This window comes from Sander vitreus, chromosome 13, assembly GCF_031162955.1.
Source record: "Sander vitreus isolate 19-12246 chromosome 13, sanVit1, whole genome shotgun sequence".
In the NCBI taxonomy this organism is placed as follows: domain Eukaryota; kingdom Metazoa; phylum Chordata; class Actinopteri; order Perciformes; family Percidae; genus Sander; species Sander vitreus.
Window position 1 is genome coordinate 18,816,705 of NC_135867.1, and position 27,913 is coordinate 18,844,617.

At 39.2% G+C, this 27,913-nt stretch overlaps 4 protein-coding genes across 6 annotated transcripts; 2 read left to right on the forward strand and 2 right to left on the reverse strand.

Moving 5' to 3' along the window:
* On the forward strand, window positions 1–6,993 carry nlrc3l1 (NLR family, CARD domain containing 3-like 1). The gene is made up of 7 exons (XM_078266008.1): window positions 1–62; window positions 1,228–1,515; window positions 2,886–2,987; window positions 3,201–3,278; window positions 3,383–3,491; window positions 4,197–4,437; window positions 4,631–6,993. Exons 2-7 carry the CDS (start codon window positions 1,325–1,327, stop codon window positions 6,199–6,201), a joined length of 2,292 nt encoding a protein of 763 aa, XP_078122134.1. The 5' UTR covers window positions 1–62; window positions 1,228–1,324; the 3' UTR covers window positions 6,202–6,993.
* A 45-nt stretch (window positions 6,994–7,038) lies between these two features.
* On the reverse strand, window positions 7,039–8,696 carry LOC144527771 (interleukin-1 receptor accessory protein-like). The gene is made up of 5 exons (XM_078266010.1): window positions 8,463–8,696; window positions 8,336–8,377; window positions 8,199–8,261; window positions 7,930–8,053; window positions 7,039–7,760 (listed from the first exon to the last, which is right to left on the reverse strand). The coding sequence occupies exons 1-5, from the start codon at window positions 8,485–8,487 to the stop codon at window positions 7,577–7,579; spliced, it is 438 nt and encodes a 145-aa protein (XP_078122136.1). The 5' UTR covers window positions 8,488–8,696; the 3' UTR covers window positions 7,039–7,576.
* A 93-nt stretch (window positions 8,697–8,789) lies between these two features.
* On the reverse strand, window positions 8,790–19,963 carry rnf121 (ring finger protein 121). Its single transcript, XM_078266009.1, has 9 exons — window positions 19,847–19,963; window positions 18,446–18,483; window positions 17,673–17,814; window positions 17,393–17,547; window positions 17,167–17,274; window positions 13,061–13,181; window positions 12,832–12,965; window positions 11,588–11,689; window positions 8,790–10,496 (listed from the first exon to the last, which is right to left on the reverse strand). Exons 1-9 carry the CDS (start codon window positions 19,922–19,924, stop codon window positions 10,376–10,378), a joined length of 999 nt encoding a protein of 332 aa, XP_078122135.1. The 5' UTR covers window positions 19,925–19,963; the 3' UTR covers window positions 8,790–10,375.
* Window positions 17,762–27,533, forward strand: LOC144527768 (ribonucleoside-diphosphate reductase large subunit-like). 3 transcript variants are annotated; one of them, XM_078266007.1, is made up of 19 exons: window positions 17,762–17,843; window positions 21,865–21,953; window positions 22,089–22,266; window positions 22,504–22,604; window positions 22,701–22,760; window positions 22,844–22,883; window positions 23,014–23,176; window positions 23,279–23,420; window positions 23,527–23,610; window positions 23,696–23,857; window positions 25,080–25,159; window positions 25,242–25,443; window positions 25,534–25,683; window positions 25,780–26,001; window positions 26,088–26,164; window positions 26,265–26,400; window positions 26,494–26,589; window positions 26,684–26,872; window positions 26,955–27,533. In XM_078266007.1, the coding sequence occupies exons 3-19, from the start codon at window positions 22,101–22,103 to the stop codon at window positions 27,144–27,146; spliced, it is 2,262 nt and encodes a 753-aa protein (XP_078122133.1). In that variant the 5' UTR covers window positions 17,762–17,843; window positions 21,865–21,953; window positions 22,089–22,100; the 3' UTR covers window positions 27,147–27,533. The 3 variants fall into 3 exon arrangements, with proteins under 3 accessions (XP_078122133.1, XP_078122130.1, XP_078122132.1); XM_078266004.1 differs by lacking the exon at window positions 17,762–17,843 and adding an exon at window positions 20,937–21,109; XM_078266006.1 differs by lacking the exon at window positions 17,762–17,843 and adding an exon at window positions 21,151–21,178.
* The last annotated feature ends 380 nt before the right edge of the window (window positions 27,534–27,913 follow it).

The following is a 27,913-nucleotide window of genomic DNA, read 5'->3' on the forward strand; positions in this document are numbered from 1 at the left end:
CACGCAATAGGACACGAAAGAAGAAGAAACTTTGACTTCCTGAATCAAACTGACAAACGAAGGTAAGTTAACGTCTATTCGTGGCATGAATAGAAGGTAGCAATAATGTATTTATGTAATTACCAATACGTTTTTATCTACATTTTGACCATTATGAAAGTAGCTAGTGTTATAATTTTGCATAAAACTCCCTTGCCGGGTTCGAGCCCGTCCAGTCTGTAACGTCAGCGTTAGCGTCCCAAATCCAGAGTTTGAAGCTAACGTTAACTAACTACCTCAAGTTAAATCATAAACGCATTATAAAATCCCGTTTAATTTAAAACTGACATTATTCGCGATAATGGCGCGTGGAGAGGTCGGCGGCGCTGGTGAGACGTCTGCCACTGAAATATCACATGGGGAGAAATGAGGGAGGACGAGTGAAGTTGAAATACCACAAAATGTCAAAACTAGCTAGACTATGCAGCAGTTAACGTTATGCGAGCTAAAGCTGCTAACATACCATTGTTTCTGTTAACATGGTCCGTCAGTCAGACTGAACGATGTGCAGCTTCAGTTTTATTTTGTTAATTCGTGAGAAATATGATAAAGAAAGACGGGCTTCATCTCCAGGGGGAACCAGAGTCTTACTTACTTATATGTGGTCCAACCTGGGGCTGGTGCCCTTAAAGGAGTCCCTAATTAAATATGAGGGTTTATTCCCTTACCCAAACATTTGCTTGTATCTTCTAAAACACTGGTGGTCGTGTGTTACAGTAAAGGTAAGCAAAATGCTCAACACAAACCGCTATTCTCTTATTTCTGGGCTCAAAATGAAAACAACTATGTCACAATCCAAAATGATCATGCATCTATTTTTTAAATGTCAAAGGCAAATTGATGATTGTGGTTGTGCTTTATTTCATCGTTTAATTGTTCTGTTCTGTATCTACCATAAAGTCTGCAACACTAAACTGTGACATAACATTTTTCATTGCCAAAGGCGATTTAAATTCAATAAAATGTAAAGAATTTAATTTTGAATTTACTGGAGATTTCTCTTACCTACCTTGCATGCAATTATCTTTTTACAAGGCAATGCAGTATCATAATGTAGCCTAGACACAGGCTGAATAAGCTTCCAACAGAAGAAACCTGAATATCTGGTTTGGTGTCAAGTTCCTTACACACCCTGATAGAGAATTAAAGAACCAATATATTGTATTTCTCATGTTTGTTCTTATGCAGGTACAAAGATTACTGTCCTGAGACCAAACCCTGGAAAACCAAAAGTGATCGCTGTATGCATTTGTCATGTTAGTCGTTGGCTGACCCTTTCCATAACATGATGGACGACATTGAAATGGAGGGGATGGTCACGCCGTCAGGCAGCTCTTCTATCGGGGATGCCGTGTCTGGTAGAGGACCACAGGGTGGACAGAGTGACACTAATGAAGATGAAGACAACCTCTACTACATCCCAGAGAGAAGACCTTCTCTGGACCTGGGGCCGAGTCCAATGGATACCAGCCACTGGTACTGAGATTTTTCAATTACAAGCTCTAAGGGTTCTCTCTCTCACTGTAGGGTATTATTTTATGGAAAGTAGTGAAAATATATCTGAAGTTGAAAAATTACTTCTAGCCCTACAGTGCTGCTCATGAGGATAGGAACCCATGCTAAAGTTGACTAAAAAGAGGAATAAAAAAAGCATCTTTTGGAAATTGATCTTAATGCCTTAATTGAAAAAATTAGGAAAAATCCAACCTTTAAGGACAACAATTTTCTTTGTGACTGAGTAATGTATCGTAAATAAATAAATGTTCTTACTTAAAATACAGGGGTCATAAGTAAGTACACCCCTATGTTAAATTCCCATAGAGGCAGGCAGATTTTTATTTTTAAAGGCCAGTTATTTCATGGATCCAGGATACTATGCATCCTGATAAAGTTCCCTTGGCCTTTGGAATTAAAATAGCCCCACATCATCACATACCCTTCACCATACCTAGAGCTTGGCATGGTTTTATTTCAGTTAGCCTAATAGCTGGTTTGATTTGCATTGAGAGATGATTTTATGGAAAGTACCCCATGCTAATCTCTAGGTATGGGGTCAGGTCATCCTTTATCAGGATGCATAGTATCCTGGATCCATGAAATAACTGGCCTTTAAAAATAGAAATCTGCCTGCCTCAATTAGGTGTTCTCAAAGATTGGATTTTTCCTAATTTTTTTCAATTAAGGCATTAAGATCAATTTCCAAAAGATGATTTTTGTTTTTGTTTTTTTATTCCTCTTTTTAGTCAACTTTAGCAGGGGTTCCTATACTCATGAGCAGCACTGTATACTATCATTTACTCTCTGCAGAGGTACAGTACAAAGTGAAAAGAATGTTACTTGTAACAATGAGGTGTGTCAGCTCAGCATTTCCCCTATTGGACTAAAGGAAGAACTTAACTTTTCTTGCTCCATCTATCTGTTTTTATGTTGAATTACCTTGGTTAAATACAGGGGTAATTGGGTGTAATATACCTGAATTAAATGTGATAACTGTATCACATGAAATCCCACTTCTCCACCTAAGTTTCACGGTTGTCTTTTTGGTTTAAAAAAAACCCAACCTGAACCATGCACAGAAATAAAACAAGAAAACTAAAGCCTAGCGGTTCACAAACCGCAGAATCAATACAAAGCCAAGAAAATAAAAAAGGTAAAATTAGTCCATGCTTGTCCATGAACTTTAAGTCCCTGTCCCCAATTCAAATACCCTAGACTTTGACAGGCTTGGTGCTGCTTGAGAGAAAGCACTACGTTAACAATGGGCTGCTTATCTGGCATGTACTATGGAAGCATGTGATTGTTTATGTGGCCACTGAGCAATTAACAAACTTTTTTTTTTTTTTCAGGCATTTTGTGGACCCAGCCTTTTCTCCAGCTCTGAGCTACAAATCAATGACAAGTGAGGAGAACTTAAGCAACATGGATGACGAAGAGGGATCCTCCACGAGGTACAAACAAGACATTTCCAAACAAACGATTTCAAAGCTTAAATCAGTCCTTAAATTCCTGCATTCATCCCGGTAAATCCCAGGAAGCATCTGTGCTTGTAGTTTGTACCTTTCAAAATACCGTACCTTGTTGTTAATTTCATTGTAACGTTGTAAAACTGTAATGACATTTTGTAGAATATACTTTAAACCCTCTTGTCATCCTGGTTGTAGGCTCCAGCTAAACAAAGCAGATTCATACTCTAGCTGCTACTCCTTGGACAGTGACGATTGTGAAAAGATCATCCCCAAGTAAGGAATACACACCTATGGCCTTGCACTTAGACATGTTAGTGTGTGTAATTACTAAACTGACACTAACATATGTTTACATCTCTCCACTGTGGCCTCACCAGGGTTAAAAGCAAAGATGATGCTGCCTCAGAGCTTCCTGACGCACCTGAGTTAATCCAAGACCCAAAAGAGATTAGGCATCCTTCTCTGACAGTGGCTTTCACTTTCAAGGTTAGTTTGTGTTTCCCTTTTTGTCTTTATCAGTTTGTTTAAAAGCACATTTAGGACAGAAGCGTCTTAAGATTTACCGTATTCTCGTTTTTCGGTCAAATGGCCTTTTGAATGGGAGTGGTAGGGGCACTTTTATGCTAGCCTCAAAATAGCTATTTTTAAAACACTAAGAAGGCTCGACACAACATGAAACTTTGCTCGAAGTATCACCAGGGGCTCTACACCTTAACGAAAGCATTGAGAACATTGTTTGTGTACCCAGAGTTTACTAAAAAAGGTTTTTAATAACTCACCATAGCTCCTTAACAACTCACCATAGCTCCTGTTGTTTCCGGCCGCTACCACCTCGGCAGTCAAAACGAGTCGATATCAAAACAAAAAGCCGCAGATTTAGTATATCCCTTGTGCACCGGTGTAGTTCATGTGTAGAGCCCCTGGTGATACTTTGAGCAAAGTTTCATGTTGTGTCGAGCCTTTTTAGTGTTTTAAAAATAGCTATTTTGAGGCTAGCATAAAAGTGCCCCTAGCACTCTCATTCAAAAGGCCATTTGACCGAAAAAGGAGAATACGGTAAATCTTAAAAGTGGCGTTTCCGTCCTAATTATGCTTTTAAACGAAAGTTTGACTCGGGTACATTCACAAAAAGACCCTAGGTTGCATTTTGGCGAGAGTTACGCTTTAATTTACTCCTCCTTTTGGATTCAGGCTATTTCTAAAACCCTTGGGAAGCTGTCCGAGGGGGACTTGAGGAGATTCAAGATGATGCTGTGGAAGCATTACCCACAGTCATTCAACACGCCTCCGCAAGGCATGGACATGGTGGACCTTGTGGATCGGTTGCTCGAGTGTCACAACCTGGAGTCGTCTTTGCAGATCACCCAAACCCTTCTTGAGGAAATTGGGCAAAAGGATATGATTGATTATCTCAAGACTTTGTGCCTCAGAAGTAAGTAGGCGCCTGTATTAATGTCTTATTACTGTTAATTTAATCTCAACCAAACTGATGGATAATATATTTACACAAGCCAAAGGAGATAATAGTCAAAGTGCAATTAAATCAAAGGCCATCCAGTTCACTGCCAGCTCAAAAGAAATAAATAAGAAACACATATTTACATGCACATTTTCCTTTTTCTCAGATGAAGTACGTCACGATTTATGCAAGACTCTGAAGAGTATATACAGCGAAGTATGTGACGATTCGGCCGAGCAGGGAGAGAAGAGGCCCGTTGACGATGTCTTCGCTAATCTCTTCATAACCACGACGTGTGATAATGGCCCAAATATTGAACATGAGGTCATGACCATAGCAAAGCTGGACAGCAACCAGAAGACAGGGAAACTGCTTTCTACTAAAGATATTTTGAGCGCTGAAAGGCTGGCGCATTCACACTTAAAGTTTGTGCTGATCACAGGAGTGGCAGGGTCAGGGAAGACGATGGCAGTCAGAAGGATAGTCCTCGATTGGATTGAAGAGCGGTCCCACCAACACGTGTCCTTCCTTTTTCCTTTGACATTCCGAGACCTTAAACAGTATGAGGAATCCAAGGTCTCCCTGTTGGAAATAATACACACACGCTACCCAGCAACAAAAAAACTGAGGGAGGAGGATTTTCAATGCGAGGAATGCAAAATAATGTTCATCTTTGACGGTCTTGATGAGTACAAAGGGAAGCTTGACTTTTATAACACTTCGCCTGTCAGTAACCATTCAGACCCTGTCGCCTTGAACGTTCTCGTGGTCAATCTCCTCCGGAATAAGCTGCTCTGGCGCGGCCTATTCCTGGTCTTCTCTCGGCCGCAAATAAAACGCTGCGTTCCTTGGGATATGCATTATGATGAGTTAGATGTGCGTGGTTTCCGTGACGAAGACAAGGACGAATACTTCAAGAAGAGATTTAAGGACCCAGATCAAGCAGCACAAGTTATTGCGTATATCACCTCTTGCAAAACCCTCCGCATCATGTGCCACCTGCCGTTGTTTTGCTCACTGGTGGCTGATGAGTACCAGCACATAGTCAAGGAACAGGGGCCCCGGGCGAAGCTGCCCAACAGCATCACCTACATGTACACAAAGCTGCTGCTTGCACTCACACGTCAGCGTCGCATATTTAGAGCTCCACTGCAAAGCCCAGAAAAAGAGACAGACTTCCTTGTGAAACTTGGAAAGTTGGCATTCAACATGCTGGAAAAGGGCAAGTTCAGGATCACCAAGCACGACTGGAAAGAGGTTGATATCGACATCGAGGAGGCAGTGAATGACAGTGGCCTGTGCACACAGTACCTCACAAAGCCATTTGTCTTGTATACTGAGAATTCCATCAGCTTTATCCACCCCACCATGCAGGAGTACCTGGCTGCCTTTTATGTGTTTTTCACCTTCAGGAACCAGGGAAAGAACATTTTTGAGCAGCATCTGAAGGACAAGGTGAAGGGGATGTTTAAGGGCCACAAGACAATGGAGCTGTACAAGAGTGCTGTGGACAGAAGCCTGCTGTGTGACGACGGCAAACTGGACATGTTCCTGCGTTTCCTGTTTGGCATGGCGCTTAAGACCAACCTGGAACTTCTCCAACCATTCTGCACATTTTCTGTAAAGTGTTCATTCATTGAAGATGCTGCTGCCCTCATCAGGAAGAAGATGGGAGAAAACCAGTATCCTGACAGGAATAGCAACTTGCAGCGCTGCCTGGAAGAGCTGGGTGTGTGAGCCTCAGAGGCAGCATCCAGTTGATGCGACTCTTTTAAACACTGATCACTGCACAAAATAGTTTGGATACAAAATAACTGTCGAGGCTTCCGCTGAATTCTAACGAGAGGAAAACTGTTTAAGACGTGCCTGTCGTGATGGAGAACCATGTTTCTCTCCTATTCAACCAACGTGCACTTATGGAGCTTTATACTGACGAACCAAAGATTTAGAAACAGAATCATTTGAGGGGAAGGTGTGATTTATTGTGTTGACATGGATTTAAAGAAGCTAAAGGGGAGAAAGGGATTTGGGGAGAATGTTTTCCCGTTTTTATACAATCAAATAATTTTGATGGCCATTATTAATTTCTTGTCTGCTGCTAGCTTGTGCTTGACATGACTTAAAATTCCTAATAGCCTTTTTAACTGCACTATTATCACAAAATCATGAGCAACATGACTATTGCCCTTTGTCATAATTTAATACTATAATTCAAAATATGTGAAAACTTAATTATTTTTGCTTTAAGTTTTGTTGATCCATTTTTATTGCTTGTTGGCCACTTAAATTATTGTTTTGTTGTGTAATGCAGTAATCACATTCAAGAGCTGTAGCTCTGTAATTGTTTATCATACAAAAGCATCTGTACTCTAATCCCTGCTAAATATTAAAGTGTTTATCTCAGTGTACGTTAATACAGGCCATGAAAGTACTGAAAGTGATATACAATGGAAAAAAGTGATCTCTTTGAAATAAGTAATACAGTTAAGAATAAAAATCTGGGGAAACAACCACAGGTTTCCAATAGAAGAGTTTGTGAGTGAATTGATTGATTTGACTTTGTCTCATCATGGAATATATTTTTTATATGGTTCAAATGTATACACATTTAAGATGGCTTATCAATTATTAGCAAACAGACACTGGAATGATACACAAACATATCCAATAGCCTAGCAATTAACTGTTACAATATTCTATATATGCAGTCAGTAGATGGTAGAGTCAATTATATAATTTAGGGTGCATTCAGGTCCACATACAATGTTGCTTCTGGATGTGGGGTTTCCTTGAAAAAAAGGATAATCCTCGAAATGCTGCATCAAATTTGTATTAGGAGAGGGTAATAATACACTCCAGTATGTTTGGTTTCACCTTAAAGTATTCCTTTCACAGAAAATTTAGAAGTTGCTTTTTACATTTTAACACTATTGGTCTCACTGATGGGAAGCCATCAGGAAAATAATGTGCTATTGTAGAACCAAATGCACCCTAAGTTTTCTACATTTCTTCCTCATAGTTCTCCCACCCAACAGTATAACACAGAATTACAATCCACAGTTTGCAAGTGAAGCATGGCTCAGAGCAGTGCACTTTTTACTGTAAGTGACATTCAGTGTTTTCTATTTTTTCCTACGTTACAGTTGCTTCTAACTGTTGCTGCTAACATGATGTTCTTTCGGGTCATTCCAGCGGCGTTTGTCACAACACAAGTGAAGGAGGATTTGAGGTCCTCTGACGTGACATTCTTCAACAGCAAACTCCTCTGTAGGATCGCACCCTCATCTAAAGTCGATCTAAAACAAACAGTCATAACGGCTCAGTCACAGGTTGGTTTCAGGATGTTACATCAATAATTACTTTTTATTACGTCCTGCTTTTTAACAGTAGAACTTCATACCCATTGTGTATCGATAATTGCACTTCATGGTCATTTCCATTCAAGTTAAAACTCAAAATACTCACTCATCTGATTCTACTATTCTGCCACTGCTGAGCAGGTCTTCAGGAAAAGTGTTGTTGACGAGCCAGTAGATGAGGGTCTCTTCACAATTTGCAAACGCTTCACAGTGAAGAAACAGCTGCTCACCTGTACAGAACATATCCAGACCAAATCATACACAATTACAGTATAGCTTCAATATATGTACAGGACCACATTTAAATGGCTTTATAATAAATAAATAAAAACCAATAACATAGTATTAAAGTTGTTGGTCATTTGTGTGTGTTACCTGGATGAGCTTTTATTTTGACACGCTCTGGCCCGATGATCTTTGGAGGTAAATTCTCAGAAACTGCAGGACGAATTAAGGTTAGCACAAAAACACAATCACATAAAAGTAAGCGTCACTCATAATATATACTGTACCTGGAAATCCATCTGCAAGCAGCAGACACAGGGATCCCAAAGCTGTTGCAGAGATACAACATATTCACAACCAATACCATAATACAGTAAAAAATGACTGATGTTGGTATTATTAAGTATTATTTACCTTTGAAAGCAAGTGACAGCTTCATATTGACTCCTCCAGCGAGAGCGTCTTGCAGTTGACTGCTGTTTAAGGTTTACTATATATACACACAAACATAATTCACTTCCCTACACCCACTCAAACACAATGCATGGGCATACCGTACATGGGGATTTCCTCACAAACTAGCCCACACATTTGTTACATAAATCAATTGTGCTGACTAATTCACAGCTCTCGGGCTTGTGATTCCAATTGTCTCAATATATTACATCATGCAGTTGACAATAACTTGGCTTTAAGTGTTGGAAAAACAAACCGCAAGGATAAAGACATCTACACACCATCTAAACCATATGACATTTATTAACTGATATTGAAAACAAAACATTGACAACAAAACAAAATGATCATGTTAGCATTGTTGTACACAGTCCGAGTTGGTAGACAGGTCTAAGTAAAAGTGAGTTGGCGTTATGAGGCATGTACAGTGACCAGTACCTGCAAAAGCCAACCACCTACCAGCAACTTTGGACTAGAAAATACACGGGACCTCGGATTGAACAGATCACAAAAATAAGACTGGCACCATCAGCACATTCACTGAGTTAAAGGACGTTCTACGTTTGTTTCTTTTCCCCTTCTTATTATATTTAGTTCAATAGTTTTAGTCAAGTTACTAACCGGTATCATAGCTTTGGTTTGTGCTTCCTGGGTTGCTCCACTTTCAGAACAGGTAAAGTTCACCTAAATAAAATGAATCTCTTTACAATTTTCTCACTTACATCTAGTGGTATTTAGCCATGCATATAGTTTTGGTTTTAGTTGGCCTGGCTTCATGATATCCAGCTCTGAGATTTCTGCTTTCACAGCAATACAACAGAGGTCAATTAAATTTAGTTAGTAGTGCTCAGCATTGAAAATGACATCAGAAAAGTGTCAGACTGCATCAAACTATTTCCTTGTTAGAAAGTAGTTTCTAAGAAAACAGCTTGCACAACCAAACCAAAACTATCAGCATGGCTAGATACTACAGGTGAGATTATTTTTTTTTGTGATTTAGGTGAACTGACCCTTTAAGTACAAATAGTTAATTGCGTTAGTGAAAACAGAAGACCTTGTTTGGAAGACCGTGACATTCCTCCACTTCAAATCATACAAACTTAGTGAAGGGGGGGTAAAGGTCAAAGTAAATATGACTATGTTTTGTCTGTTGGTATGGAGGAGTCCCTAAGACCATGAGGACATTCTGAAATCCTGTAACATCCAGTTTCCATCTTAACTACTGTATGAGGAGTTCTCTGTATTGAATATGATTAGCACTTTCTTCCCCATGACGCCTCCCGTCACATACAACGCATGACTGGCTACGAGGAAACCCACTCACGTCACTTGAGTTCAAAATGTAGCATCAATGTCAAACAGCTATATGAGTGATATCGTAAATGACAGTGGCAAAATGACTCCAGAGGTCATCTGTGTACACTGTGTACTTTGGAGGGACAGGGAGCAGTTACTTATGTTCATTTCCATTTAATCTTTATTACTCATGTGTGATAGCCATCAGACATGAGGATGAAAAACTCCAGCACAAACCTTTAACTAAGAATTAACAAACACCTAAGACATAAATTAGTAAAACGCACCTCTCTAATGATTTTTAGAACCGATTTACTAGGCCATAAAATGCACTAACCAATTATCAACAAATTGTGTGAAGCAAATCCTGGGAAATTGACACAGACATCCAAATTAAGATTATCAATAAAATTCAAATGAACTGTAAATAGATATGTGCCTATAAATATTTACAAAAAGTACAGACACTTTTTTTTTTATTTGTGTTTTAGTTCAATGTTAGGCCCTCAGTCTTTTGAGCCAGTGCATATCTTCTCTGTATGGCGTGTATGTCCATTTCTGACAGTCGATCCAGGTCACTCCAGGCCCAGGATGTAGTTGATGCCTTGAACAAATCCAATAATAACCGGCTGCCAGGCCACCAAGTACCGAAGCCAGTCTAAAAGCTGTCCATACATGACATGTGGCCTCTCCCAGCTAAAGAAAAATGGGTTAAGGAAAATTGAATAATAAATGATTAATAAATGGGTGAAAATATAAAGCCTTAATAACACATACAACTAATGGTGCATGACCAAGAGGAGGTAGAAACCACTTTCAGTTTCTATAAAAGGACATTATTATATAGAGTTGCACCGTTGACACAGTGGTCTTAAGTTTATACTCTGAGCCACAAAAAGGAACAGGAACCTGGTATACAACCTATAAATGTTTCATATCTCGTTCCAAATAGTCTACAATGAGCTGCCTGAAAATTCAACTAAACTTTTCTGTCGAAACTTCCTCTCTGTTGCAAGACAGATGTCTTTTTCCTGTAATTTGACATGACTGGTTTCCTGAACGTTGGCTTGATGTCATCTATGAAAAGGCCAAATTTAGGTTTGGACCTACTTTTACTTTTTTTTTTTAAACTGTCTATTGAGTTCAACAGTGTGGTTCCAGAAGTTAAGATGTCATTCATTTTCTGCATAAGGATTTTGATTATAAAATATAATCATAAAGTCTAAACCATCCAATGTAGACTGTGAAACGAAGATTTATGCTTCTGTAGAAGCTACAAGTCTGTATGAAATCAACCTCGTTTTATTCGCAATGTCATGGAGAAGTACTACCCTACCCACAATCCTAAGCGTAACAGCAACGTTCACAAAACGCCACTATTGTAATTGGTGGAGCTTGCTGTTACCATGGAAATGTTTACAGCACCCGCGAAACCACAAACGCCTAGTGAGCTGCTACCAATGACGTCTATGATCGTTTGTTTTGTTGCAACTATGCCTTTTTTTCAGTTTTCAAATTATTTTTCTGCATCGAATTAAATGTTTTATGGTCACAAATCATCTCGTAGTTGGTTGGCTTGGTTCCAGGCTTAAAACTCTTCATATAAGCACTTTCTAAAACATCAGTGGAGCAATTAGATTAAAATCACTTCCTGAACCCGAGCTGCATGCTCTCTAAAATTACACCAACTAACTCAGGAAGCATTAGAATATATATATATATATATTAAAAAACACAGCACAGAAAAAACAGTCAAAGCTCATGTGTGTGCAGAATAAAAAGGATACGGGTTACTGAACATCCTCTTCAGATCCACCTTCTCCTTGCAGTACGGGCACATCTGCTTCTTTCCGACGATACACCATCCTCTTATGCAGAACTCGTGGAACCTGGATGTGGAGTTAAGGCTTGGCACTGCATTATGTGAGCATCATTTCAAATACTGTCTGAAAATGTCATTACCTATCCGCTTATAGCTTACTTTTGGCAGCTGAAGTCGTTAAAATATGAAAATGCCTTACATATGTATACGTAATGCATGTGTAGCCATTGTGCATCAACTTGTTTGACCAATTACGGTAATATGTTTAAAAAAAAAAAAATTTAAAAAAAATAGACCGTTCTAGAAAACAATCACCTTATAAAAGGACAGAAAATGACTTGCTAAATTGGGTTAAATACAGACAACAGTTACAGCACTGGTAGACAAGGCACTAATGTTACAGGGTTAAACTGATATTTGCAAATTCAACTCTCATATAGTTACTAGAACGCAACAATTTTGAATTCTGAGGTTGATGCAAATGTCAATATTTAAGGGATAAAAACAACTTACATTGGCCTATACAGGGCAGCTATTTTTTAACAGTATAACAATGATAATGAGGTTGCTCCAAAATTGTTAACTTTCTGGTATCTTTTGCAGTGGACAATTTATTTATTGTCAAATTTGACAGTAACAGTAAAGATAAGAGCAAATTTTCAACTAAAATGGGAAGTTCAATTACTATAAAGCAATATCAACAAAAATGATCATATATATATATATATATATATATATATATATATATATATATAAATAACTTAAAAATTGTAAATTAGCTGTCAAATAAACAAACCGCAGCATACAATAATGTAATGAAATGTTTTTGCCTATCTGCCAATAAAGTTATATCAGCGACAAACCAATATAAGCCAATAATATCAGCCTCCTGATATTTGATTTGGGCTCAATAATTATTACTAGCATGCAATTCTCTATACTAATCTGTAAACTGTTGTTTACAATGGACAAGCAGCAGAAGATAACCATGGGGGAAGTAATACAAATTCAGATGAACAGGCCATCATAACAAACTATCTGACATAAAGGTCAAGCTAACTCTGCCAATTCCCTTTTGGGCAGCTAATTGAGTACACAATACAGTTCCGACACAAACCTATAATACTCCATCATGCAGCTCAACTTCTCCTTCACTGATAAAAAAGATAGTAGCATGAAAATATGTCTGTATCTGACAAGGAAGGATACACATGGTTGCAGGACAATCTGTATGTGTTCTCAATTATCCCCTCCTCACTGACATCTACAAGGATGGGCTGACCGCACACAGCACAGATATTGTCAGAGAGGTGCTTGGTTGGCATGCCGGATGCACTGTAATACTACAATAAAAAGAGAGATAACAGTCAGAATTACATTTTATCTTACAGGCATTACCTCCACAGAAACATACAGTGTTTGCGATCTGTGTACTAACCCCGACAGTTGAAGCCATGAAGTCGGCACACATCTCTGCAAAGTCCCTTCCTAAGACCCCGTAGTACAGACCGTAGAATAGTAGTGAAACGCCAAAGTCCATTGCATCCTCTGGCTTTATCCTGGACAGAGAAGGCACTGTATGGGAATCATGGCTCAGGTGACAGATATGTCCGTTTTATATTTTCAGTATACAGCAAAGACTAAATTTTTTTGGGAAGATTTGCAACATTCATTTTTAAAGATTATTTTTTGGGCTTTTTCCACCTTTATTTGATAGGACAGCTAGGTGAGAAAGGGGAGAGAGAGAGGGGGAAGACATGCAGGAAATTGTCACAGGTCGGATTCGAATCCTGGACCTCTGCGTCGAGGCATAAACCTCTCAGTATATGTGCGCCTGCTCTACCACTGATCCAACCCAGCCACAACTTGCTTTTAATTCTAGTATATTAATGTCAAGCTAAAATATTTTTTTATAAACCAAAAGACTTTTTACATATTTGTATGTGCATACAAAAGCTAAGAATCTGTTTCGATGATCAGCTGTTCCAGGTAGGTCTGGGCGATATATAGACTTTCTAAAGTATATCAATATGGGATGAGACAATACGTGTATAGTTTAATTGTTGCTTTACATAACCCATTTCTTCCGTAAAGCCACCATTCAGATCAAAAATACCGAGATGTGATTTCTGGTCCATATCGCCCAGCCCTAGTTCCAGGAAATCAAGAAATCTAAGCCAAAGATTGTAGGAAGTAAGTATTTAAATTAAGAAGTGGGAAATTGTTGGATCATCTCATTCAGGAAGGACACAGGAAAGTTAAAAGTATTTTCCAGTTAGTCTATTTTGAAAAAAAGAAAAACCTGCAGACGTTTGTTCTTTAGGTGGAGCAGAAGTAATATTTCATTCATTTGAAAACTGCCAATAGAGAATCATTTGACCACATGTAAGTGTAGTAGGTGATGTCTGGAAAGTTTTAAACAATTGGAAGGTGCATCTCTCTCATTTCTCTGAACATCAGAAACAGAGAGAAGAGACATCCGTCATTTCCTCGTCTAAAGGGAAGTTTCTGGGATAACTACGCATGTTTGTATGTCATTGTGAATCTTACAGTGACAATGCATTCATAAACTTATCACATAAGGTTTACTTCTCATACAACCAGTTTACCTTTACACATACAACTGAGGTCAGATATTGCAGTGATTCTCAAAGTGGGGTCTGGGGACCCCCAGGGGCCCGTGGAATTCTGCCAGGATGGTCCGTGAAAAGTTTTCAGATTCATTTATTTAAACTACGACATAAAAATGTATATATCTTTTTTTCCCCCCAAAAGGCTTCATAGTTAAACACATTTAAATTTGTAGATATGTAATAGTTCATAGATTACATCTATCAAATATATAACTCTTAGAACCTCCATATATGTCTAATATCTTTCTAATACATTCCTTTTGTGTTCTTTTACATACATAAGTAGGGTTGGGTACAGAAATGCGGTGCCAATAGGGCACCGGTTCCGACGTAAACGGTAGTAACGAGACTGAATAAGAACGAAAATTTTTCTTTTTTTCTTCCCCACAAGCATTGCTGCACGGGACACTACGTTACCTGGATTAAACAAAATAGTCAAAATGCTGACAGCTTACGTTAAGCGGTGTAAAGTGTGACTGTATTTCCCTGTAGAAGATTCCAACACCGGGACGTAACAGTCTGACTGCAGCTGTCGGAAAAACGACACACAGACGGTGCGTTTACTTGAAACTCGCCAGCCTTGTGGTGAATTCAAAGTTATTGTAAAATACCCTTTTCTCATCTGGTGCTTGTTTTTGTCATTTACCAGCAATTTACTGGTGAAATAAGTCATTGTTATAAGTTATTACATTTTTAATAAATCATGTAATTTTGACCATATGGCCTTAGCAATAAACATGCCGTTCTTTAATGTCGCCAACTGTCGTTTTGTGCTCCTTTATATATATATATATATATATATATATATATATATATATATATATATATATATATATATATATATTTCAGTTCAGGCATTAGCACCATTTTAAAACTATCATTTTAGCACTGGTATCGGGAAAAAAAAAAAAACGATACCCAACCCTATACATAGGACTATTGCAGTGTAAAAAGGCTACATCAAATTATCCTTGGTTGAAAAAAGATTGAGATCCTCTGAGCTATGGATTGCGTAAACACCATGAAGCAGGCAGTAAGTGTGTTACTGGCTTTTTTTCCTGATAAAGTCAATCTAATTCAATAATCCCGATGGGTGCTGGATTCTAGTAGTGCTTCTGTGCTTAAAAAGACAAGCAATCAGCCACAGAGCCACATTATACAAGACCTCAAATAAAGAAAAAAAATGAAGAGTAAAGCACCTTCAGATTACTGGTGTTTCAGGAGCATTGATGATCAAAGGGGGTATATAAAAAAAAAAAAAAAAAGGCAAAACATCATCATCTAGTGGCAGCCAAGTGCTACATGTGGAACAGACACCAGGAAGAAAGATTTTCACTGAACTTTATACTTCCTAAAATGGCAAGCTGGAAAAGATGACTACTCCTGTCACAGCAGCCTGCAGTTTGAAGGATTTTATTCTCAACGGTGTAAGTCAATATCCCCTGAAATATTTGGTTATGGTTCATTTAGCACCACTGACATTATATGAAACTGACGATACATTAAGGCTGTGCAATTAATCAAATTTGAAATCACGATTACGATTGTGGCTCCTAACGATGACAAAAAAACAGTAATAAAAAAAAAACGATTATTTTGCACATCACGTTTTGCAAGTCAGCGCTTATTTTGTCTTGTGTTCTTTCACAGTTCAAGGTGTTTTCACTGTTGATTTGCTTAACTGTTTCACTATTATTTTTCTTTACTTCAATAAATGCAACGTCTTTCCAGAAGTCATTGAGTAATCGTGTTAAATAATAGTGAATTGTTTCCGCTACAAGAAAAAAATTGGTGCTGGTCATGTGACCTGTAAGGTTTCATTTTACCTGCCAAATGGGGAAAATTCCAGTTAAATATTTCCAGTGTTTATTGCGCTTAAAAACAATTAATAGGCAGGCTATATAAACAATATCATCATCAAGGGATGTAGATTTATACTATTTTTATGAAATGTAGGCAACTTGCAATCAACAAATCAATGAACATAACATTTTAAAGTGTCGATGTGAATTAAAATAGGCATATTTTCCATTTGCTGGCAGAGGAAATAAAACAATACAAACTACAGTACAAACTGGCTCATTAAATTATAATGTGCCAACTTGAATCAGAATAATTATAAAGTGTGTCTCTGCAACTGGCGATGCGTATGTTAAGCCATAAGAGTTTGCCTTCCCCAAGGGGACTTCGCGGCGCTGTTTTGACGCTGTTCTGCAGATAGAAGCCTCTCTCTGCTTGCACACTGGAGAAAGGCGTTACGCAGGCTACTTTGGCCAGTTCGACCCACTGGGGATAGATTTCCCCGTAATCCCAATAAGCACCGCAGGCTGTTGAGAAAGTCAAGCCTCCGTAACCGCGGTGGGCAGTTATCTTATATGGCATCTCAATGTGCGTCTGTGGCATTAACATTAATGAGAGGGGCTGTAGCTGGTGCCCCACTTGCACTTTGTTGGCTTGATTTACGTTAGACCGGCTACTACTTGGTTTTATAAAGTAATTCACAATATTTCCTGTTTCGCCATTGTTCGGGCTTTGACTTTCCCACTTACTTGTCGCCGTTTGAAGTTTGTAAACCTACGGTAGTCTTCTCCTCCATTCAACCAGAGCGCGACATGTAGTTTTTTCCTCTACCGCATACGCTACAGTCATTATTTAAAATGAATAAAACGTGATTGTTCATTATTTTATTAGAACGAAAGATCACTGTAGCCTATTTCAACATGATTCAAATTGTGCAGAGGGAATTGTTTACACCGGTCTTTCTGACCGGAGACAATTAGAATTTTCGGTCCACATCATTTTTTTTCTGCCAAATGACCGGTAATAACCAGACAACAGAAACTCAGTAATCGTGATTGCAATAATCATGATTATGATTTCTTCCATAATCAAGCAGCCCTACAATACATACCTGAAAATTAGGTTTATACCAAAAAGTGTAAACATGACGACACTGTAGCCAACTATTCCTGTGGCATAGCTGATCTTGTAGAGGAGGAGGAACCACTTATACACCAACCTATAGTCGCCAAAGAGAAGGAATATGTACGTCAGAATATATCATGGAAAGTTCAATTCGCAAAACCTGAAAAGCTCTTTATTTACAGGAATTGTTTACATGTAAACAATGGTTATACCTCGGTGTGGTGCAGGCCAGCGGCTTGCGAGTGGCACGGTAAGAGATGTACGCTGTGATGACAGAGAAGATAAACCACGTGGTCAGGAACCTCCACCAGTGAAGTTTGGTAGTAAAATAGAGAGGAACTACCCACATCTGGAACAGAGTCACCAGCTACAAGACAGCAGAGCGTACATGTTAGACGATGCATGTACACCAGGGAGAAAACACACACACACACACACACACACACACACACACACACACACACACACACACACACACCTTGTGTGTCTTACATTGTATGACTTTGGATGTCTCTGTTTCCACTGCACAAGGACTAGCTGGGCGACGACAAGGGTGACTATAAGGATCAACACCATCTCTGCGTGCATGGCCTCATGACCTTTGTGTTTGGCATGCATTTTTGCATGCTCCACCCTGTGGAAAAAGAAAATCCTTAACTAATGGTACGTAGCTAGGAGCCATACAATTTGTATTTTTCATAGCAATGCCAGATTGGGGTGCCCTTAAAGGTGTACTTTACAGCTCTGAACATTGGTGTCGCCTAATGGCAATGACTGTGAACTGTTTGAAACTTCAATACAAATAAATCATAAAATGTCACTGTATACCCTAGACTGGCCAACCTCCCAGTTCACAGTATTTTTTGATTTGCTTCTCATTTGTCAGTAGTGGGTGCAAACTCCCTGTGCCCAATATAAAAGTTCTCAATTAGAATGCGTTAAGTTCTTTTCTTTACCAAAAAAACATTTATTAATGAGTTAAAATGCCTGCAAATGTAACTGAATTTTTGTTGTAAAGACTAGTGGTCCTTCTATCCGAATGCATTTCAGCGAGAAAATAATCATCATAATTAGAATAGGATTTATTGCCAAGTAACACAAGGAATTTGCCTTGGTGGTTGGTGCATACATTATCTTATTAAAAGGAAATGAACAATGAATGCAAAAGACACAATAACCTAAACAAATGTGTATTATTGAGTAATTTTATATCATTTTTTTTACAAAAATAAATGCATCATTAAAAGTGTGGCAAAGATACTAACCTCCACTTCTCTTCTGGTGAAAGCTTGGATACATCAAACTAAAAAAAGGGGGAAAAACTGAATAATTACCATTCTCTATCAAATAAGCAGCTGGAAAAACTGATAGCTTAGTGTGTCAAAGCTGGGTGACACCCCCACCCCCCAAATATCTATATTTAACAAAAGCAAAGTTATTAAAGCACAGCACTAAGTTGTTTGGCAGTTACAGTCCCTCCCAGCCCAAGTGGTTGGGCTGGTTTAGCTACTTTACCATAACCATAACATGAAATTAACAGCTAGCAGCAAGAGCTGATGCAATATTATTTCTCTTAGTTGTTGGAGCTTACTATCTGCCAACAAGGCAAATGAATGAAGGCTGGCAAAGGCTACACAAACAACTAACCAACTATGGATTGTCAAATCACACAAATTCTGCTAACCACGATGCATTTTCCTGTTTGAGTCATGATTTCCGCTTTTTGTTCCATTGAACAAAATAACTGTATTAGGACTAGATACTAATCCATGCACACACAAAAAAGCAGGCCATCAGGATCAGGGCACATTACGTCCACTAGTTACAGATTTCCATTCAAACTACATACACTTTAATCATCATTGAACTAAACGTGTGTATTTTGTCAGCCTATTGCAAAACGCACTCCGCTGCACCTTTACTAAGTACACTTACACATGACAGATTGCAACAGCTTTTAACACTTGTTTCGTTTCAGTTCACTGGGGTGTCTCCTGCACACTGAGCTCCTGCTCTGATATCAGTTTGACATATAACGTTAGGTTTGGTTTAACTAGAAGGTTGAAATCCCGCAGGAAGTGGTTTTGTTGCTTACCCTGGCTCGACTGATAGCTACACCTCTTGGCACAGAAAATGCATTAAGTGACCTTTTGCCCCGAGCAGCCACATCTCCTTTATTTGTAGAGTTCATTTCTGAACGTTGCAGCGAACATACGAGTGTAAAAAAGCTTTAATAAATGCTAACTTTATTTTACTTTTTTTAAAACAGCGTCTGAGCTAATGTCACTTTGACCAGATGAAAGAAACTAACGTCAACTAACTAACGTAACATGATTTGGTCATTAGCCGGCTAGCTAGCTTAGCATAGCTAATGCTTTCAGGGCGTTTTTCGCTTGCACTGCCGTTTTGTCAAACAATGCACGATCAGTTAACGTTACGTACAATAAACAATGCATTTTTATCTAGACCGCATATCTCTGCTTGAACAGCTCGCTTAACACTAACGATAGCAAGCTGCTTACGTTTAGCTAAACCCGTGAGTAACGTTAGTAACGTTGGTTAGCTAGGTAAATCCGAGTTCCGAGTTGGCAGCTACCACCCCAAAATAAATCTACCCCCATCTGTTTCATCTGTCATAAGACCTGGCTGTGGCCCAGTACTCTCACCTGGTGCGGTGCATCGTGATGCTCCAGTCCATGGTCATGCTCTACACCATCAACCTCCACCTCAAACACCCCGGCCATCTTTGGAGTGCTGCTTTACCGTTCCGGGCCATTAGCATTAGCAACAAACATAAGAGGGTCACATCCGGTCTTCTTTCTTCAAAATAAAAGTCGGAAATAATGCAAATCAAGTAGTAAACATAGACTGTAAAAAAGAATATACAGTCATTGGTAGTAAAGCTGTGCCTTTCTGTATTTGTCAGTGTCTGAAATCAATAGCTTGCAAGTTGTTTGATAGTCTATTGTTTTTTTTCCAAGACAGTCTGTTTTTCTGATTCTGATTCTCATCTATTAGCCTCTTTTTCTTATAACAGCTATTTTGTATATATTTGTTTCTGTATTTATTGTTTAGTTCATATGAATGTCCAATATGTTTGTTTGTTTATGTATTCACAACCACCAAGGCAAATTCCTTGTACCTACAAGTACCTACTTGGCAATAAACCTTTTTCTGATTCTGATTTTAATTTTGAAGGATCTGGAATTTTTTGACAGAGCTATTTACAGAGATTCATTTATCAAATGGAATATGCATGTAAAAGGGTCAAACTTATCAGTCAATCAAAATGAAACGCGAAAAATATCACTAAGACAAATCTACTGGATGTATCGCAACAGTCTTATATTTTTAATACAGTCATGGAATTTTAGACGCGATGTATTGTCTTGCAATATGCTTATATTGCAGAATATTACAGAAATCTTTTCATGTAAGGAAATGCATACAATTCTGTAAGTCGCACGTCGTTTAAACGACATTCATATGTGGTTGTTGAAGATTTTTATATTGCAACTGAACACACAACATATGAAGCAATCCTGCTGCTGAAATAAGGAAGGATAATTACATCCAAAATATCTAAAATGTTTTCTTAATACCATAATACATCCATGAAAATATCGCGGCAGATTCGACCGGAAAATGACTGATAATGATTTGTGATTGGTTTAAAAGTCTGATGGACTCTTCTCTGATTGGCTGAGCTGATGACACAATGCATTGTAACTGGCTAGTGGGTTGTTGGCGCGCTCAGTTTGAGATTCAACTGTGTCAGCCGATTGTTCTCACGGTGACAGTGTAATAACCTGTTATACCAACTCGTACTACAGTCATTTTATTCGTTTCGAAGCTGAGAAGATAAAATCAACATCTTCTGTCTGAGGAAACCAGCTGCTTTGTTGCCAACATGCATGTCATTAAGCGAGGTAACGTGATAATAGAACTTTAACTTTCTGGCTGTAAAATTCTGTCAGATAATGCAATGGGACGTGAAGGTTCTGAAAAACTTTTAAAATGTATCTAAGCTGTGATAAATGCTCCACAGAGATACCGCACTTTAGTCTTTCTCAGTTTCAGTCATGTTAAAATGTGTTTTTGTTTCTTTCTGTGGTGTGTTTCCGTCGAGCCACCAAACAAAGACTTGAGTTCGAGTTGTGAGAGGACAAAAAGCTACCCGGTTATTTTTTTTTTTCAGTTTGCATTTTTGTTGCCTGTTTCGTCTTTATTTTGAATAACGTTGAACATCATTTTTAAACAGATGCGATACAGTCGAGCCTTTAAATTGATTGTCGCTCGTTGACCCGATTTTGCTCTCTAACCTTTAATGTTTAAACTTTTTCCCTTTGGTGATTTGCAAAGTAAAGGCGTTGACAAACTAACGTAAGGACTGAGTAAGAAGAGGGTCAATATATTATCAGTTTTGGCATCTGTGGTATTGGCGCGAAGTAGCAAGGTTTTGTTTGTGTTAATAACCTGTTAGACAGGTGTTCAGCGCGGGCGGGCATCATCTGAGTTAATTGATCTTTGGAGGGAATCCATTAACAGCTATGTACAGTAACTGTACAGGACTGTATTTCTTGAGTTTTTACCACTGCAGATATATCTATCAACTATCCTAAAATGTACCTCAGAAATTGACCAAATAATTATTGAGAACTAATAATGTTTTTTTGAATTTCAGATGGACGCCAGGAGGGAGTTAGTTTTGATAAAATCACATCTCGCATCCAGAAGCTTTGCTATGGACTCAACTCTGACTTTGTGGACCCTGTAAGTTCAAACCGCTATAAAGTTGCCTATCAGTTTCAGCATTAAAAAAAAGAAACGCCAAGTAATGTAAATGTAACACTGTTGACTCCAATTCAGTGATATTCTACCATGTAACCTGTATCTCTGTTCCTGCAGGCTCAGATTACAATGAAGGTGATCCAGGGTCTGTACAGTGGAGTCACCACTGTGGAGCTGGACACTCTGGCAGCAGAGACTGCTGCCACGCTCACCACCAAACACCCTGACTATGCACTCCTAGCTGCACGAATTGCGGTGTCTAATCTACACAAAGAGTCCAAGAAAGTATTCAGTGGTGAGTACAAGTTTTAAGTTAGCACAAAAAAAATACACTGCTATGTTGCAAGATTTGTGTGATTTTTGTGTAGGTAATAATGTTTTTATAAATAAGAATTTAATGCACTATACATTTCATTAAAATGTATTCTTTTTTATAATGTTGGTGGAGTCTTTATGGGAAACCCTGACATAATTGATGTCAGGGTTAATTATCGGTACTGATCTACACTTTCTTTCCTCTGTGCTTTTGTAGATGTGATGGAAGACCTGTACAACTATGTGAACCCGTTAAATAAACGTCACTCTCCTATGATCTCCAAAGAGACGCTCGCCATTATACGTGAAAACAAGGGTGTAGGTCACATTGGAGGATGAATTTTGTTCATGTTTTCAAATTTGACGTCACTGTAATTATGATATTTTTAACATAATATCCTCGATCCTTTGCAGCGCCTCAACTCAGCCATCATTTACGACAGAGACTTCTCTTACAACTTCTTTGGCTTTAAGGTAATGTTGCATTTAATTTGACATTCAACATCTCAAGCAGATGCTTGGATTACAAATCTAATTTGTCCCTTTTGCTCCAATAGACTCTCGAGCGGTCGTATTTGTTGAAGATTAACGGCAAAGGTGAGAATTGACTTTCCTTCCTATAGCTTTTTGAGACGCATGTTCAAGGGTGCAGAGACTTACTGTAGTAGTAGTTTGTTTGGTTATTTTTAATTGTTTAATTGCTAATTCATCTTTTTTTTTCCTGTAGTTGCTGAGAGGCCCCAGCACATGCTAATGAGAGTGGCTGTTGGGATTCATAAAGGAGACATTGACGCAGCCATTGAGACTTACAACTTGCTGTCAGAGAAGTGGTTCACCCATGCCTCACCTACTCTGTTCAATGCTGGCACCAACAGGCCACAGCTGTCTAGGTAAGGACTTGGAGCAAAGTTGACCAAATCTCTGATGCTTTTTTGAACACCCCCCCCCCCACACACACACACACAAAAAATCGAATTTGTTTGTTTTTGCAGTTGTTTCTTGCTATCCATGAAAGATGACAGCATCAATGGTATTTATGACACACTGAAGCAGTGTGCTCTCATCTCCAAATCAGCTGGAGGAATTGGATTGGCAGTTGGCTGCATCAGAGCAACAGGCAGCTATATTGCTGGGGTGAGTCAAATGCACACCACAGGGATTCAAATCAAACAGATATAGAGGGGCTTTATTTTATTCATTTGTGTTTAACTTAAATTAAACACAAACACTTGTTTTCCAGACTAATGGCAATTCCAATGGGCTGGTTCCTATGCTTCGAGTGTACAACAACACTGCACGTTATGTTGACCAGGGTGGTAACAAGGTAAAGATTTGCAATACACACTATAATGGAGCTTGGCATTGTTGCTCCAGAGACACCTCTGTTAGTAAGTTTAATTATTTTTCAGAGACCCGGGGCCTTCGCTGTGTACCTGGAGCCGTGGCATTTCGATGTGTTTGACTTCTTAGAGTTGAAGAAGAACACCGGTAAAGAGGAGCAGAGGGCCAGAGACCTGTTCTTCGCCATGTGGATCCCAGACCTGTTTATGAAACGAGTGGAAAGCAATCAGGTGAATATCTGAGGGAATCACCTCCCTGACTATGATGTTCTATAATCTACTGTGTAAAAAAAAAATTGATTCACATCCATCTACCGATTCAAAATCGATTAATAGAATTCCAAAAATTGATCCATATTTTTTAGTTAAAAAATAAATATATAGCTTAATTATCCACAATGTAGGATACAATATTAAATAATTATATAGTTATATCATGTAATCATGCACAAACTGAATTTGACTTAACTTTAAGCACATTATTGGGACCATCTCTGAGGAAAGCTAGCTGAGATTTTGATACAGCAAGAGGGAAGACATTGATGATTTCAACATGCTTTTCATTTATTTGGCAAAAAAAGGAGAATGTGTATTGCCATCTACAGGAACTTATGTGCCTTTTTAGCACATGAAGATTGAAATATTACAGAATATCAATTGAAATAACTTGCATTTATCAAACTGCCAACTTCAGTGTAGCTCTTACAAAAATGTATCCTTTAAAAGAAAAAGAGAGGAACTCTTAAAGCTCTGTCTTTTGAATAAGTCAGAATACGTTAAACATAAAAACAGTTTACATTGTTAGTTAATTTCCTATCCTGGCCTGGGCTGGGACACACAGTCATATGGTTTGATAAAGTACTTATTGGACTTATCATTGCACTTACAATAACGAGCGTAACTGTCAGGTCCTCCTGTATACGTCTCATCTCCGTTTTTTCCTGCATCCACCGTGTGTGTTTGTGTGTGCGTGCGTCAGTCGGGATCTAAACTGCAGCCGCTTCAGCGAATTTAGAGTGAAAAAAACGTTACAGTACATTGATGTTAAAATGTTTACAGGATGATCTGAAATGTTTTGCACACCTCTTCTTTCGCGCGAAAGGGAAACACACTGTCTGAGGTCACATACGGGCACCTGACGGGCACGAGGCTACATTGCGCATGCGTCGAACCGTGCAGCGCACACACACGCTCCGAACCGAGACAAGCGGACCGAGTGTTTTTTCGTGAACCGTACCACCCCTAATTTACATACTGTGAATCTTTATTTATCAAAAATCGGTTTTGAATCGAAAATCAATTTGGAATTGAATCTTGAGCCAAAAATTGACATTGAATCGTGACATTTTCTGAATTGTGCACCACTAGTGTGTTTTATTATGGGTGTTGAAGCTCCTGCTAAATCTTGAGCTACACAGGGCAAAGGCTTATTGTTCCTGTCCTGCTCTTGTAGGACTGGTCTCTAATGTGTCCCAGTGACTGTCCCGGGTTAGATGAGTGTTGGGGGGAGGAGTTTGAGGAGCTCTACACTCGGTAAGGCCAGTACACCAAACACTGTTCTTAAACGGTTAATTTCTCAGTGCTTACCTGTCACATGTATCCGGTTTGTCCTCAGTTATGAGGAGGAGGGCAGGGCTAAGCGTGTGGTGAAGGCTCAGCAGGTGTGGTACGCCATCATTGAGTCGCAGACAGAAACCGGTACACCATACATGCTCTACAAGGACGCCTGCAACAGGAAGAGCAACCAGCAGAATCTGGGCACCATCAAATCAAGCAATCTGTGCACGGAGATTGTAGAGTACACAGGCAAGGATGAGGTGAGAGGCAGGAAGTATTGTTGTTCCTGCAATATTCAAATTAGCCATTACATTATTTGGTTAATGCTAATTTGGTTCTCTTTTTCTCAGGTTGCAGTGTGTAACCTGGCATCCATTGCCCTCAACATGTATGTCACCCCAGAAAGGACCTTTGACTTCAAAAAGCTTGCATCTGTCACCAAAGTCATTGTCAAGAACCTGAACAAGATTATTGACATCAACTACTACCCAGTGATTGAGGTACGCTTTCTTGTCTAGTGTTGCATCTCTATCAACCTTGCAGCCGGATCTCATGTGCTCTGTGGTAACAAATGGCTCCTCTGTCCTGCTTTACAGGCTGAAAGGTCTAACAAGCGTCACAGGCCGATTGGAATCGGTGTGCAGGGTTTGGCTGATGCCTTCATCCTCATGCGTTATCCATTTGAAAGTCCAGAAGCCCAGTTGCTCAACATTCAGATCTTTGAGACCATCTACTACGCTGCCCTGGAGGCCAGCTGTGAGCTGGCAGCGGAGCTTGGCCCTTACGAAACCTATGCTGGATCTCCTGTCAGCAAGGGAGTGAGTAGTTTTCACAATGTCGCAAATCCAACCCGGGATACGTTTTAGCAGTTTGGGCTCAGATCCTAACTTATTTCATTTTCCAGATCCTTCAGTATGACATGTGGGATAAAACCCCGACAGATCTCTGCGACTGGAAAACATTGAAGGCGAAAATTGCCAAGTAAGTCTTCCTGAATGTCTTACTTGTTGGTATTTCTCATCTGATATCTACTGTATGTGGAGATTGTAGCTCATCCCTGCTTCCTCCATTGTGTGCTCAGGCATGGTGTGAGGAACAGTCTGCTCTTGGCCCCCATGCCCACGGCTTCCACCGCACAAATACTGGGCAACAACGAGTCCATTGAGGCTTACACCAGCAACATCTACACCCGCAGGGTGCTCTCGGGAGAGTTTCAGGTCAGAACTGAATGCATTCGCTGCTTTGCGTCTCCAAAGTCACGTGTCCATAGAGGGAAAGGTGGCCAAGTGTCTTTTCTGCCTCTCCCACAGATTGTGAACCCTCACCTGCTGAAGGACCTCACAGAAAGAGGACTGTGGAGTGACGGAATTAAGAACCAGCTGATTGCCCAGAATGGGTCCATACAGGTAAAGGGTCACACTTCCCAAATGAATGGCTCTAAATGTTACTATAATCTGTTATTACTTATTTTTTGATGATCAATGTCTGACTTGCGTGCAGGATATTGAAGAGATCCCTGATGATCTGAAGCAGCTGTATAAAACCGTGTGGGAAATCTCCCAGAAGACTGTCCTTAAGATGGCAGCAGATCGAGGTGCCTACATTGACCAGAGCCAGTCCCTGAACATCCATATTGCCGAGCCAAATTATGGCAAACTGACCAGCATGCACTTCTATGGTTGGAAGTTGGTAAGTCAGGAATGAAGGAACTTAATTCATGCAGCTTCATAGTGCCATGAAACAACGTCTCAATGTCTTCTTTTCTCTACAGGGCCTGAAAACCGGCATGTACTACCTGCGGACGAAGCCTGCTGCCAATCCCATTCAGTTCACCCTCAACAAGGAGAAATTAAAGGAGGCCCAGTCAACCAAGAGCGACGAGGAGAAGACAAAAGAGCGCAACACTGCTGCCATGGTGTGTTCCTTAGCGAACAAAAATGAGTGCCTGATGTGTGGTTCCTAAGTGAAGTGTTTCACTCAGATACACTTTTCACCTTACCCACCAGCTACCTCATTAAAAATGTATTTTTGGGAACACCCAGTTCTTTCTATTTGTATATGGTGTTGTAACAAGGGTTTTACATATACCACTGTCTTCAAGTCACACATTTTTGCTGTTTTTAATTAATATTTTTCTAGATTATCCTCATGAATTGTGTGTTGTATGCATGTTTGTATAGAATGAATAGGGTACAATGAATTATTTGACCTTAGTGATTTTTTTAAACAATAGTTTTATATGTGGGTCATATTAATGAATTTCATGTTTGCATTTTAGATGTGTGGAAAATTAAATGTATTACAATTGTCTTAATTTAAGTGTCATTATTTATTAAACTATTGTCATGAATATGTGAAGTTTTTTATTGTTTGTACATCAAAACCTAAGCATATCTATACCTTGTTATTATACATATATATAGTATTTAGACCTGTCTTTATTGAGGTAAGGACAATAAAGCAAAATAAGAAAAGGTAAGTAGTCAGCATGCTGGGCACCCAGATAGCTCAGTTGGTAGAGCAGGCGCCCATATATAGAGGTTTACTTCTCGACGCAGCGGGCCTGGGTTCGACTCCGACCCTTTGCTGCATGTCATTCTCCTTCCCCTTTCATGTCTTCATCTGTCCTGTCAAAAAAAAAAAAAAAGGCCGAAAATGCCCAAAAAAATCAAGTAGTCCGCATGCTGTTCTTAACAGGTCTCGTTTATTAGGAAATGAGAGCCAGGGACG

Bases quoted from the DNA above. Each gene is read 5' to 3' on its own strand.
- nlrc3l1 (XM_078266008.1), top strand. From the start codon at position 1,325: ATGATGGACGACATTGAAATGGAGGGGATGGTCACGCCGTCAGGCAGC. The intron at 1,516-2,885 runs GTACTGAGATTT...TTTTTTTTTCAG, and splicing joins CCAATGGATACCAGCCACTG to GCATTTTGTGGACCCAGCCT. The intron at 3,279-3,382 runs GTAAGGAATACA...TGGCCTCACCAG, and splicing joins TGTGAAAAGATCATCCCCAA to GGTTAAAAGCAAAGATGATG.
- rnf121 (XM_078266009.1), bottom strand. From the start codon at position 19,924: ATGGCCGGGGTGTTTGAGGTGGAGGTTGATGGTGTAGAGCATGACCAT. The intron at 18,484-19,846 runs GTGAGAGTACTG...CCCTTTTTTTAG, and splicing joins ATCACGATGCACCGCACCAG to TTTGATGTATCCAAGCTTTC. The intron at 17,275-17,392 runs GTATAACCATTG...TGGCGACTATAG, and splicing joins CTGGCCTGCACCACACCGAG to GTTGGTGTATAAGTGGTTCC.
- LOC144527768 (XM_078266004.1), top strand. The intron at 22,267-22,503 runs GTGAGTACAAGT...GTGCTTTTGTAG, and splicing joins GTCCAAGAAAGTATTCAGTG to ATGTGATGGAAGACCTGTAC. The intron at 26,873-26,954 runs GTAAGTCAGGAA...TTTTCTCTACAG, and splicing joins ACTTCTATGGTTGGAAGTTG to GGCCTGAAAACCGGCATGTA.
- LOC144527771 (XM_078266010.1), bottom strand. From the start codon at position 8,487: ATGAAGCTGTCACTTGCTTTCAAAG. The intron at 8,262-8,335 runs GTACAGTATATA...TTCGTCCTGCAG, and splicing joins GCTTGCAGATGGATTTCCAG to TTTCTGAGAATTTACCTCCA. The intron at 8,054-8,198 runs GTAACACACACA...TGTTCTGTACAG, and splicing joins CAAAATAAAAGCTCATCCAG to GTGAGCAGCTGTTTCTTCAC.